At 36.7% G+C, this 14,889-nt stretch overlaps 1 protein-coding gene across 1 annotated transcript in view; it reads left to right on the top strand.

Moving 5' to 3' along the window:
- Positions 1-14,889, top strand: part of DYNC2H1 (dynein, cytoplasmic 2, heavy chain 1) — a 159,001-nt gene that overhangs the window by 111,349 nt on the left and 32,763 nt on the right. Inside the window, exon 83 of the mRNA XM_014966266.1 lies at positions 10,683-10,799. Within this exon, the coding sequence (XP_014821752.1) occupies positions 10,683-10,799 (117 nt within the window). The remainder of the gene's footprint in view (positions 1-10,682; positions 10,800-14,889) is intronic.

Genomic DNA, 14,889 nt, shown 5'->3' with positions numbered 1-14,889 from the left:
TTTTTTGATGCTAAAGAAAGACAAGCAGCTACAGGGAATAATTTGTGCCATTCTTAGATAGGTGTCTAAAGTAAAGAGGTGAATCACCTTTTGGAAGTACCTATTTCTTTCCATTGAACTTTGGATCAAGCTCTATAATAATGTCAACAACATTTCTAAAAATTGTATAATGAACATTTGAATGACCATTTAAGACATGAAAAACTGCCACAACTACCAAGTTGTTGGTTACACAGAAATGCCAATGTCTCTTCTACTGAAAGCTGGACTAATAAAAAAATTAGGTATTCATTGAGACAGGAATCAAAGCATAGTTGTTTCTCCCATTTCTGCATTGAGTGTTGTAACAATCTAAATACAGTTATCACACTTTCATTTCATATATAAGTATTCAGTTCAAAATTGAAGAGTTCAATAAGAAGAAATGAAAATTCAAGCATCTTAAAGCAGTGCTTGTCTCAAAGATGTTGATAATTTTCTTAGAAATGCTAAGACATTATAAAGGAATTTTATTAAGTAGTAAACAGAATTTTTTGCTTGTTTTGTTTTCCGGGGGAGTGAAAAACCAACACATTTCAAATTTCATTTGTTTGTTACCAGTTTTATTTTATTCAGTTGCTAAAGCAGGTGAATTGTTCCCAGAACGAATTGTGCAGCCTTAGCAAGGCCATCATTCACACTAATGGAAGAGACCAGGCTTGTGAGACTGACCTGTTACCTGCCCACTAACAGGAACTGTTCAAGAGAGCAGTTGGAGATTAAGAAATTTTTTTTAAAGAAACTTAAGTTAAAAATGTAAATACCATCTTAAGGTAAAATTAATGCATGAGAAAGCATGGCCAAAAGTCTGGCCAAAGTCTTCTCTCCTGAAGTTTAGGGTAGTGAGCTTGCTGTGCGCCCTCCTTGCTGCCTTAAGGATTTTAACTCTGCTATTTCCTCGTCACTGCAGCCAAGGCTGCCCTTGAGCTTCACAATCCCCACCAGCCCCTTCATGTTGATGAGAACAAAGTCCAGCATGGGACCTCTCCTCATTGGCTCCTCTGTCACTTGAAGAAGGAATTTACCATCAATGCATTCCAGAAACCTCCTGGATTGCTTATGCCCTGCAGTTTTGGCCCTCCAACAGATGTTGGGGTGGGTGATGTACCCCATGAGGACCAGGGCTTGTGAATGTGAGGCTATTCCTATCTGTCTATAATTCACTGAATAAAGCAGTGTCTGCTTTCATAAAGTCCAAAATCGTAACTTTGCAGTTTACCTCATGCCTATCCTCCACATATATATAATAATTCCTGTCTGCATTTGCAACATTGGCTGTTACCCAGCGCTTTAGAATTTCCTACAGTAATGTCATCATTAATAATACAGCTTTTTCACATACATTTTGAAATATAAAGATATAGAGTTACAAATAATGATGTTAAAAGGGCTTCTGTGACTGAAAGGTAACTCTTCATTTGAGTTAAAACTTTATAAGCTAGCAGGTCTCTCATGAAGTTTATTCAAGCTTTTAAGTTATAATTCCCATGAAAAATTTGTTGATGCAGTTCTTTGACATAGCATAAAGCTTGTGTGTTTTATTTCTCATACTCAGTAAAAATGTCATCTCGCAGATCACTGCTATGAATATTAACTTGGATGTGTACAGGTCTAGAATGCGCATCGTTATAGAGTATTTAAAAGTGTGTAGAAATGGTCTGTGTCTGTATTCCTACTTATTTTTGTGTATTCATACCATGACATTCCATACTCGTCATGAATGCAGCTGAATCATTTGAAAATTTAAGAGTTTGTCCTCACAGAAACTCAACATACAGCCACAATGTTTATACATTACACCAGGATGACTTAAGTAAATTATGATATCTGAACAAAGTCAGGTTTACAAAATGAAGCAAAAAGCATGATAACTGAGTACTCCACAGAAACTACACCAGTACAGAAATTTCACACTGAATACATTCTTTTTATAGATATGATTGCTTGAAGATAAAGAACCATTTCTTTAATGAAATCCATTAGAAGTCAAAAGGAATAGCTCATCATACCTTAGCTGCTAAATATAGTACTCATTTAAAATAATTACTGTTGCTCATCTGTTTGAGTTTGAAACTTAGAAATTTTGTCGAAAAACCCAATTATCTTTATGGGGAGTTTTTTTTTGTGTGATGAGTACTTGTTGAGTTAAAATAAATAGTAAAATAATAATGGAAAACAGTGTAGGGCAGTCTAGTAAGGTAAACAAGTAAGAACCAGAATCGGGAAACATGAAGTGAATCTTGCCTCATTAAATGTAATTGCAATGATCTCATTGACCTCAGTAAAACAGCATTTTATCCTTTGGTTCCTTTTTTTTTTAAACTTAATTGCTTTCCTGCTCTTATTTTCAGCAAGGCACTGGCTGATTCTGTACCTCTTCCAACCATTCCATGCATATGTTGTTTACTTAGATTAAAACTGCTCTCGGTCTCCCTAAAGCTGGTCGGGTGTATGATCATAGTACAGTTCCAGTGATGGTTTTGCCTTGTTAATGACAGTAAGAGAGACATCATGTGTAGGGGAGGGTGTGCAAGGACACCTGAAACTCTTGGGTTGCTGGATCATGCTTGAGAGTATGCACTGAGCCTCCACTGCTGTTGTTCCCCAAGTCAGCTAAAGTAAAGTTAGGGTGATTATGTCCACTCAATTAAATTACAGTCATAGATCTGATTACAGTGTTTCTATTGTATAAAGAATAGTGGGGCTGGGGTATGTACTTTTCCAAGGTGCAGTTGTAATATAATGATAGCTGTAGTTTCTTACATGTTTGTCAACAGACTAAATTTTCTCTTTCAAAATCTAGCTCAACACGAATCTGGGCACTGGTACCTAATTTTATATCTACTGCTCATCCATAATTCTAACCATGTCAAGTAGAGTAATATGGGTATAATTATTGAAAATAATGCAATCAAAATTCTTCTTGAACTTATGTCATTACTGTAGATGTCAGGATGAACATAAATCTGTTTTCTTAAAATAAGTTAGCATTTATATAATCCTTGTATCAGCTGTGCAGAGCATATCATTACTGACATGCATCCCACATCACAAATACATGACTAATAGGCTCTAGCAGAAACTGATGAGTAATGCCAAACTGTATTTGTTATTACCCTGCAACTGAGTGATCTGAGTTCTTAACAAGAATTTTTATAGTACAGGGAGTATTCTGTATACCTGTGGTGCTGCATGAAAGAAATGTGCTGTGCCGCATTAAGGAGTGGAAGCTGCAGTACTGTGCCCTAACAGAAAATACAGCTCTTTACCATTGCAAGTGAATCAATGCCGTGCTTCAAGCAGCCTTATTAATTCCCCTAGGATTTATGCTATGTATATGAGAATACATTGGTGCTCTGCATTTGAGAAGTTTGTTCTTTCCTAATAACAGGCTGCAATTTTCTGGTTTTCTTAAATCCTGTCAGGGTGTGTAATTAGTTAAGGTCAACCACCTCTAAAAAGTAAACCCCTCATTTATTTTTTGGGAGAAGGTGCAACTAGAATATTCGCTGGGTCAGCAGTGGGCTTGTGCTGTCCATCTGCAGCATCCTGCTGATGTTCTTTCCTTCTTCACTGAATCCCTGCTCTATCGGGGACCTTTCTGGCATCAAAGGTATATGATCCTAGTCTGCGTAAAGGAAGATATAGGTGGTGTTGATGTCTTTCCTTCATTTGCTTTGTATTTTGATTAAGAAGGCACGTATCTCTATAGTGAGATCAGTCCTGCTTTACATCCTTATTGAGTGAAAGCGCAGCTTTGAGACGGCCTTGAGGAAACAACAAACGAGCAAGTGTAGAACTACAGTGTTTCTTACACGTCCACGTGCAGTATGAATGATTTGGTTATGAATGGCATTCGTCCTAACAACCTCCATGGACCCTGTTCTTGCAGAGTGGGTAAGGGACACAGGGAGAATGGAAGTCCGAGAGGTTTCATCGGCAGCTCAGTCTTAGGCGACTTCCTCAGCCACGTGGGTGACTGCGGCCACGCCGTAAGGAACACTATGGAAGCATGTAGTGGAGTCCGAAGGCATATCAAACGGAAACCCTTTCCCTCTCTTGACACAATAAAGACAACGTTGCATTGCACTGACTTACTACTTTCCCAGTATTTACCAAAAATTACTATTTTATAACTTCATAATTTAGTTTGAGCTGTAGAGTCTTATAAAAATGGAAATATCTCCTTGAACAGCTGTGTAATGGGGAACATTGTTTCATTCATGGAAATAAAACATAGAAATGGTTTCTGTGCTAAGACCACATCCTTTTAAAACTGGTAGATGGCAGTAGAGTCTCTGCTTTGATGTTGTCTATAGATTTATTGAAAGGAGTTTGTCAGCCTTTTGTACAAAACTAAAAATCCTTTTATGTGTTCCTTAGTCGTTAAAAAAATAGTAGTTATCTGACTAGCAAATCTTTTCTGTTTTGTACTCTTAGAACAGTAATCATATTTGCTTCAGAAATGATTGATCCTAGATTCTTTTAATTTTTTTAATTCAGTGACATAGAATTTCACAATATATTTTTTACTTTATTGCTTTCTTTTTCAAATTGTAATGCTGTGTCTAAAATTTGATTTTGCTTTATGATTTTAGGATAGATTGCTTATGAAATAATGGAAGATTTAGATCTAAGCCTGTGTTTATTATATATTATATTTGTGAAGTAGCAGTTTTTGCAGTAGCTGTGAATGACTGAAGGAAAGACTTTTTTCCTCATTCTGTGCATGCATAAAGGACAGAAAAAGATTTTGTATTCCTAGAAATCTGGAAGGAATCTGGAATCCAGTGAAGGAAAAGTTAAAATCTTGGTATTTCTCATTTTTATTTTTCCATGAATTTTTATTTTAATTTTAAGGTCAAACATGACTTTCTAGTAGATCCATATGAAGCCACATAGGATCATTCCTTACCTTTATCGGTTTCCATTCTGCTCATTATCCCTCTTAATTTCTCTAAATGTGTGGGGTTTTTGCTATAATGTGTTGGTCAATATCATAGCAGCCTATATCCACAGAAACCCATAAAGTATGTAGTAAATTAAAAAGCTGCAATGCAAAATTAATTTAATAACTGGGTGAATAAGTATTGACATTTTAAGTTTGACTACCCCACCTTTATTAATATGTGCAATTTATATCTTTCTGTGCTGACAACGCAAAAAACCCCCATACAGTGTATGAATTTTTCACTAAGAATAGAGAAACTATTCAGTAGCAGTTCCTGTATGCTGTTTATAGTTATTAGATGCACTGTTCACAAATAAATTACTCTGCTGAATTTTTTATCTAAATATTATTATGATTAGTTGACCTTACTTAAAACAGGCAGCTTCTACAAAGGCTCATGGTTCTGAATAAACTTCTCACCCTGCTTTACAGAGACCATTATTGGTGATTGCTCTTATATTTTGATTACTTTTCTTTCAATCCCTCCCATATTTTCAGAGATGGCACTGTTTTCCTGTTTAATGGTAGTTTTTTTCACTCTTATCATTATTCAGAATATTTCGATGTGTGTTTGGACTCAACTACCACAATGTATAAGAGCTTTTAGTGTATAATATATTGAAAGAATATGTAACCATAACAGAGGTGGGCATTCAAAGATTAGGTATTTCAAAAGTACTCTTATTTTGAGTACCCTCTATTATACAAGTATGATTAGATTTTCAGTTTCCTTAGTATTGTAAGTACATACCTTGGTACCTTTCCAAACTAGAGTGAAAGAGACCTGGGGGTTCTAATTGACAAGCGGCTGAATATGAGCCGGCAGTGTGCCCAGGTGGCCAAGAAAGCCAATGGCATTCTGGCTTGTATCAGTGTGACCAGCAGAAGTAGGGAGGTGATTGTGCCCCTGTACTCGGCACTGGTGAGGCCACACCTCGAGTGTTGTGTCCAGTTTTGGGCACCTCAATACAAGAGAGATATCGAGGTGCTGGAGCGAGTGCAGAGGAGGGCAACGAAGCTGGTGAAGGGCCTGGAAGACAAATCATGTAAAGAGCCGCTGAAGGAGCTGGGACTGTTTAGTATGAGGAAGAGGAGGCTGAGGGGAGACCTCATCACTCTCTACAACTACGTGAAAGGACACTGTAGAGAGGTTGGGGCTGGTCTCTTCTCACAGGTAATTAACCACAGAACAAAAGGGAACGGCTTCAAGCTCCAACAGGGTAGGTTTAGACTGAACATTAGGAAGGAATTTTTCACAGAGAGAGTGGTCGGGCATTGGAATAGGCTGCCCAAGGAGGTGGTTGAGTCACCATCCCTGTATGTGTTTAAGGGACGTTTAGATGCAGTACTGAGGGATATGGTGTAGGGGAGGACTTTGTAGAGTAGGGTAGATGGTTGGACCCCAAGGGTCTCTTCCAACCTCAATGATTCTATGATTCTATGATATGGTTCAACAGACCTAGTTGTCTGCATCTGTGCTAATCATGTCTAGTCTCTCTTTGTGGTCATAGAAGTATTGTGTTTAAGGCACAATTAATCTCATCCTACAGTAAGCATCTGAAGTTGATTATAAGTTGACCTGATTGTATCATATATACCGTGCAGTGAGAAGAGCCTGAATTCTTCTTGAGTTTGGAAGTTTGGTGTCCAGGAAATTATAAACTTCATTCTAATTTCCACAAAATAGACCCGTTTGTCTGAGGTACCTATGTAAGGAACTTAGTTTTCCTACGTACTCAATAGGAGGGCCTTTCAAATGACAAATTGGCCTACTTAAGATCTGTCTATCTATTATGTAGGGAGGCTAAGGTAGTAATCTTTGTAATTTAAGTAAGTTTTAAGTAAGCTTTAACTGTATAAGGGTAGGTGGGGTGAATTTGTGCTTGTCTGTTTTAAGGCTGATTTAAGTGACTATGTACAGCGCTTTCGCACAACGTAAGAGTTATTTTGTTTCCTTAAATACAGACTCCTAATCATATTCCCTTTGTCAGCTGAATCAAGGTCTCCTAGGTTCTCATCCAGTCTGTGTGCTCATTCCTGTCTTGCCACCTTACAGAGCCGTTTTTGTCTTTCATATGGCCCCCTGGAATGTATCCTTGATACTCCTCTTTCTTTTAAATCCAGTTTCCCTTCCAACCCCAAACTTGTTTCTCTTGCCTGGAGGTGAATACAGTTCCATGCAGTGACTGCAAATGTGTCACATAACCGGGGAGAGTTTTGTGATACACCTGGTAATTCTAATAGGGAAATATATCCCACTCATGGTTTTATTAAGTCATTCCCAATCTTTACACATTCTTTGTCAAAGATGAGGTCAGCCTCATCTCATGTATTTTGACATGACTAAAATGTATTTTCCTCTGTATTTGGAAGGGGAATGACTGTTGTAGGCTGAAATTTTCAAATGGTATTCGGGCTGAAAGAGCCACCAGTACACAGAGTTTCAGCCCGATGCATTAATTTTAAAAAATTACAGTCAGTTGAAAACAGTGTGCTGTCATGGAAATGGTAGTAGTAAGTTATGATACCATCATACCTGTTAGACTTGAGAGAAGAAATAAAATGAACTGGAAAGAGTTAAAGAATTTCCATGAACATTTGATAAAGGTCATAGCATGTTACAGTACTCTAGAACACTGAGAGTTAAAACTTGATTTCTTTCGATTCAATACTTTAAAGTGCTTAACTTTTGATAATCACATCCCAATATCTTTGAGTTCCTTTGATAAAATATACAAAGCAGAAACAGATATAGATGCACTGAAGAACAAAGACTGAAATAATGAATAGGCAGTGTATTTCCTATTTAAATTATGTTGAAAGATTCTATAATTAGATAATTAGAAATAGACAACTCACCCTATAGACTAGAGTTAGAGAATATATTAATTATTTGACCCTGCAGTCATGACTTCTGAAATTCATTTCAACTCTATGAAGCTAAGTGTTTATACCTATGAAGCCACTTAAAAAAAATACAATACTTAATATTTTCAATCCCCCATATTCAAAAAGCAATCATATAATTTTTTTGCAGCTTTGTAGCATAAATATGCAAGTTTATATGAAGTACTGCATATTGAATTACAGTTAAAGTATATTTGGAATGAATGTTTTTTTTTATTTTGCAAATGATGGCAGGCAACTATCCAAAAACAAATTATAAGAGCCAGAACTGTAGCTAAAAGAATGATATCAGGAAGGCACAAATGCGTGTTTAGTATCTGTATTGCTTGTCAGGATATTTGTATGTGTGCACAGTGAAAAGGAGGAAGAATAACAGGAATGATAAAGATACAATGATCAAAACATTAATCAGAGAAAATAATTTTTTGTTAACTTAAACAAGAATCTTTTCTGCTATACACAATAGCTAGAGCACACAAAGAATTGTCAAAGTTTAAAATTAAGTAATGAGAATGAGAGGATGAAATGATGTTTTCCATAACAGAGGCTGTACTGAGCAGTGGCTCGTTTTTTCTTTTCCTCCCTTTAGCTACCAGAATACTTGCAGAAACCCTTGTAGGCCTTCACACCCATTGCTGGTTTCAAACCCAGCTGAGATTTGGCTTTCCTCACTCCATCCTAACACAGTTGAACAGTATCTGTGTATCCCTGGGTAGTCCGCCCCTGCTCCCATCTTCTGTGGATTACCATTTTACATTTGGGATCAGTAGCTTCCTCTTCATCCATATTAATCTTCTGCCATGCTTGCTCATTGGCTTCCTTATCACGCTTGCTTTCTGCACATCAGAAGGACCGTTCTTGTGCTTTGAGGAATTGGTTCTTGAAGATTAACTAACTTTCCTGGCCCCCTTTGCCCTCCATTGGATTCTGCCAAGAAGATCCCTGACTAAGTTAAATCTGCTGTCCTGAGGTCCAGGGTTGTGATTCTACTAATTGCCTTGCTGTCATCTCTCAGGATTTTAAATGCCACAATGTCATGGTTGGTGCAGCCAAGGCTGCCTTCGACCTTCACATCTTCTACCAGTTCTTCATTGTTTATTAGCAGCAGATTCAGTAGAGCACCTCCCCTCATTGGGTCTAAAGAAATTGTCTTCAACAAATTCTAGAAATCTGCATTTCTTGCACCCTGTCATATTGCCCTCATGGCAGACACTGGGTTGATTGAAATCTCCCATGGGTACGAAGGCCTGTGATTCCTGGACTCCTCCAGGCTGTCAGAATAAGGCTTCCTCTACTTTCTCAGTCAAGGAGTCTGTAGCACACACCTACTAAAGCACCACCCGTGTTGGTTTCTCCTCTGATCTCTGCCTGTGAGCTCTCAGCTGGCTCATAGCCTGCTCCTAGGCAAAGCTCTCTTCACTCCAGCTATTTCTTTGCCTTGACTGCAACTTCTTCTCGCCTTCCTTTCTGGCAGTTTACTTCAGAAGAGAAAAAACGAAGGTTTTTGTACCATAAGATGCTTCTTCCAGATGTTCCTTAGGTATACATGTAGTTCCTTTAAACTTGTTTTTCTAAATATAGGTTTATATGTTAGACAGATAGCTTTTATATATTTATATTTTATGTACATATATTTTTAATTTTATGTCTTTTAAGACATTTAATATAATAATAAAATTATAGCAAATGTTATCAAGTTAAAAGAATGGTTCAGTGTACTATCATCTTGTAGTGCTTCATAGTCCCTATCAAACCTTATAAATGAGAAGCTGCTCTTTGCTTCAGCAAAAGAAAATTAAAAACAAAACACTATATCATTGCACATCTTTCAAGAATAGAAAATAAGTCAAAATCCAGCAAAACCACCTTTACTTCCTGCCTCATTCTGCCTAATAATTAAATAGTCCTGTCCTTCTGAATGATTAATAAATTTTTTATTATCAAGTTTAAATCTTTGAAGTCAAGCAAAAGAGGCGAGTATTAGTAAGTTGTCCCCTTAACATGTCTTGCAAAAAATGCACTGTGAAATATAACTAAAATTTAGCTAAAATACCTAAGAATAGCAGGGGTTTTACATGTAGGACAGACTGCAATATCACTGAAGAATTTTAACTTCAGTATTTTTTCTTTTAAATGTATACATATATTTGAACAGTTTACGTGTGGAGTTGCCAGTTTACAGTTTGCGTGTGGGGTTGCTAACAGCAAAAGGCAGTTGGACTTCATGAACTGGGAGCTCCCCTTCTTTCTGAAAGTTTTGCAGTTATTCTTTTAATTGCTTGCTTCCTTTGTATAATAAATATTCATTTAGATAATTTGAGGTAGCATCAATATCTAAGTAAGTAAGAGATCTGTGGGAAGTCAGAATGCATTGACTATAATTGTCTTGGAGTTTTGATGCCTGGTAGGTACTATATGTATTTAGTAACATATTCTAGTTAAAGGCAGAGCTTGAGTTTTGTCTGTAGATTTTGTACGCTTTTTAATTAATTATACACCTCATTAGTTTTTAAATTATAGTTGAACAAAGACAATGACTGATAAGAAAAATATGGATTTTTTTGTTTGTTTGCTTTGGGCTTAATATGAATGAGTCTCAAGTATGTTCTATATTTGGATATGGGTATTGTTTGTGTTTTGAATAGATCATGATTAGTAATTAAGTATGCAGAAAGCATAGTCTGTAGATAAATCAGAAAGTTATTTGCTACTGTATTGCATTTTTGTACTAAAAGATGTTTGTTTATCTTTCTTCAACATTTGTGTTTGCATTCTCATCACTCAGGTGATTTCACAGCTTCGGATCCTGAGCAGGTCAGTAACTGCTGGCTGCAAATTTGACAGAGAAGTATGGTCTTCTGAACTCTCTCCTGTTCTCAACCTGTGGAAGAAACTTAATCAGGTAGGAAAATAGCTAATTTGAAAATACAACTTTTTTTTTTTCCTGGTAGCTATGTTAAAATCCAGGTCTAAGAAATCATCTTGAATATTGGAATATAAGAAGTGAAAAATAAATTGAATGTATTTGAGGTGGGAAGTACAATATTACATGTATGTTAATACCAATGAAGTCTGTATGTGGGATAACAGCCTATCATTTTTTTCTCCACATGGGAGTGAGACCTCACTCACAAGATATGAGACTAACACCTTGTATGTGTTTCCAAGAAGAACACTAATATATTTTAGATTTTAATTTAGTCTATTTGTTTTGCTGATATTCACAAGGCAACGTTTAATGATTTTAAAGATTAATTTTTTTCTTGTGTAATACTGAAATATGGTACGAGCTTTGAATTCAGTAAAATCCTTGGTGCAATGTTTGCAATAGCCAATATCACTCCCTTTTTGTTGCTTTATTATTCTGGCTTGGTTCACTTCAGTGGGTTTTGTTTACATCTATAGTAAAGCTTGATTTTTCGACCATTGAATTCTTACTCTGGGTGTCTGTTCAGCTGTAATGTGTGCGAATTCTCTTTGAAATGCAGATACTGCGCATACTTGGGAAAGTTCCCTCTCACCTCATGCTCGTACCTACCTAGACATTTTTCTCCTCAGCAACAAGTAATAGATCACAGACATTGTGGCCTAAGAACATGTCTTCTACACAACAACATTGGAATGAGAAAAACCTTACCCTTACTCAGATAACCACATTCAAAGAAGCAACATGAGAGGCACTTCAGGATTGACCATTACTTTTGGAAATTTCTGATTAAATTTAATCCATGCTAAGTGTATGATACATCATGTTTTTGTCAAAATAACCTTTCGGTACTAAATAACTTCATGTTGAAATCTGTGATCTCTGAACATGGTCTGCTGCTAACCAGGTCTGTGATCCTGTAAGTAAAAGCAGTATATTTCAGCATGACACCTTCCATTATATCTTACTGACTAGAGTTAGATATACCTTTACACCTGCAAACCTTCCTTTTGAGAGCTCAGATGAAACTGGTGCATATGTGTATACATACATAATCAGAAGATTAAGAGATTTTGATTGTAGTGTTTGGAAGACTGATAAATGAGGCCAGTTTTAAACAGTAAAACAAAACTGCACTACATTAGTATTCATTAACAGCAAACATTGCCCATGGCTAGTTCCTTATCATTATTAATCATTAGCACTGCAGATTCAAAGCACTTACTCTCCCCTAATGTTACCCTCACATCTGAGATCTCCAAGATCTCCTTTCATATGAGTTTTCAGCCCTTTACCTCTGATCCTCAACTACAGGCTGTGTGAATCTTATGTGGGGTTATTTTTCAGGCTGTAGCAAGTAGCTTGTTCTGTTGGCTTGGCTGTTTTTCTTTCCTGCTTAATTGCCTCTTCTTGTCTTAAAGCAAAAGTAGTCCAGTCATTTCTTCATCTTGCCCTTCCTCAGTGACCAATAGGTCACCACCAGCTTGTTGTTCATACTTCTCAGCCCTCTCTTTTCAACCTGTGCCCATACTTCCAAGATGTTTGCTATTATCAGCTTCACATCACAAAAGGAGACACCTGGTACTGAATTTCAGTTCAAGCAGCAAACTCTCCTAGCAAGCTGATAACAAGTTCAAGAGGCCAATACCAGGGCCTTACAGAGTTAGTATAAGTCTTAGTTTGTGTGGCCTGTTCTTAGCAAGAGCAATTTTATTTTTACAGGACAATTGGGTACAAAAAATGTATATATTGTTTGTTATGCTTACTGTATTATGTTTGAGTTCAAAAAAAGCTAATATTAATTAAATCTTGTGCTTAGTGTGCAGTACTTCCATGGATGCAGGAGGCCCCTGGTTTAGCTACAGAAGCAATCTGTTCTCTAAGGATTAGCATCAGCCTGACTGATTTATAATGTCTGGGTAATCTCTGGCTAATCCCTTGCCACTGACGATCCTGCCATTCTTCAGTTTCCTCCTGTGAGTCACCCTGTAGCTTCTCTGGGTCAGAGAACTGAGTGGCTAGTTTCCTTTTGACTTTTTCATTTGTTGGTTTGAAAATAGCCATTTTTTACTACACCGTATCTGAGAACTTTCTTTGGAGATGTAAAATGCCGTCTTCAATCGACGCTGTCATAAGGGCTCAATTTGATTTCCTAAAAATTAGGCTTTTAGCACTATTTAAGAAACCATCAAATATTCATGGCCTCGCACATATTACACAGAATCTGCATGAGACCTGTGATCTGCTGGCGTAGTGTCAGCAGGTGCCTGCCTGAATCAAGCTTGTGGTGCTTGTCTATTCTTCAGCTCAATTTTAAATACAGGAAAAAGAATTATGCAGTATTTACGTGTTCTCTCTTCCTCCTCTCCCAATATTTGTAGTCACCATATGCATCTGTGTTTGACCTATTTTTACTGCTCGTAAATCTTAAAACAAGACTCCTATAGAATCTTGAACTTTTTATGATTTTCTAATGTTTTTATGTTGTTAGCAGATTAATTTCTTAATCTTTGAAGATCTTCTTTAAAATAGGATGGCCTCTGACCTTGTGTAGGGTTCTTTGGGGGAGTATTTGCTTGAGTGTTTCAGAAAATTTAAATAATAATGTTCTGTATAAAAATTAGCTTTCATAATTTGTTCAACAAATACTTGCTTTAAGCTTTGAAAAAGTCTAGGCATCTTTAAAAATTCCCCATACATTGCTACATTCTAATTCATTATTGATAGCTCAATGAAGACATCACGTTTGTTTTCAGAAGTTGTAAATTAAGATGTGGGCACTGGAATGAAGAAAGTAGTTTAAATTAACAACCGTACATTATTTTATTTCTAATGGGCACAGAATTTCCCAGATATGAAGAGTTCCTGAAGTCTCTATAAAAGTTTTTTCTCCTTGGTTTCGGAAGCATTTACATTTAACTGCCCTCCTCTGGACCATCTGGGACACAGTCCTCCAGGTGGGGTCTCACCAGAGCGGAGTAGAGGGACACAATCACCTCTCTGGACCTGCTGGCCACGCTTCTTTTGATGCAGCCCAGGATATAGTTGGCTTTCTGAGCTGCAAGAGCACATTGCCAGCTCATGTCCAGCTTTTCAGCCACCAGTGCCCCCAGGTCTATCTTGGCAGGGCTGCTCTCAATCCCTTCACCCCTCAACCTGTATTGATACTGGGGATTGCCCTGACCCAAGTGCAGGACCTTGCATTTGGCCTCGTTGAACTTCATGAGATTGTTGTTATTATTATTACTATTATCTTTTTTTATCTATTAGATACAAACAGTAGTAAAGTGGAGGGAGATGGGATAGATGCTGACAATGCCTTCCATTTTATTTAATACAAGCAAATATTAGTCCTCTACCTGTCAAATGTACTTATTACTAAGGGTAGTTGGAAATAATGTTTCAAATCAGTGAAACTCAGGAAGTGCCCAGTATAGATCTGAGAATGTAGCTAATTTATTTATAAATTCAAAGCTGTTTTTAAAATGAGCTGCTTTTTATTCCAGAGGCAAAAAACTCTCAGAAGCTTGTTAGTATGTAGACAAAGTTTAAGTATGTTTTTAAACACTTTTATTCCTGTGCTGAGTATGTAAATGAAGGATTAACTCAAAAAGGATTATCTTACAAATACTTTGAAAATAGTTATTGTGCATCTAAGTGCTGATGCTTCTGAAGCATAAAAATATTTACCACTTGACATAGGTTTGTCCTGTAGAATTTACATTGGAATAATTTATCATAATCTTTTTGTGTGGACATATTTTTATTTGTACACTTTCAATACCGCATGATGGTCAGTTTTGTGTTCTGTAATATAGTTTTTGAGTTAAAATAAAATAATAGGTAGGATTTGACTAGGTATTTCTGTGGACTGAACAAAATCTGTCTAAATAGTTTAGAGAATCTAATACAGCCAAATTAACAGAATGTCTATGGAATTTAGGTAGTCAGTGAATTTCAGAAATCAGGGATAAACCAAAAATTTTACCTAATATTGACCAGCATTTCACAGATCTGTAAATGGACTATTTAACTTCTTAGTGATGTGCCCACTGAAGAATTATAC

This window comes from Calidris pugnax, unplaced genomic scaffold (assembly GCF_001431845.1).
Source record: "Calidris pugnax isolate Ruff unplaced genomic scaffold, ASM143184v1 scaffold20, whole genome shotgun sequence".
NCBI lineage: Eukaryota > Metazoa > Chordata > Aves > Charadriiformes > Scolopacidae > Calidris > Calidris pugnax.
This window is presented reverse-complemented; position numbering and strand designations above follow the sequence as displayed.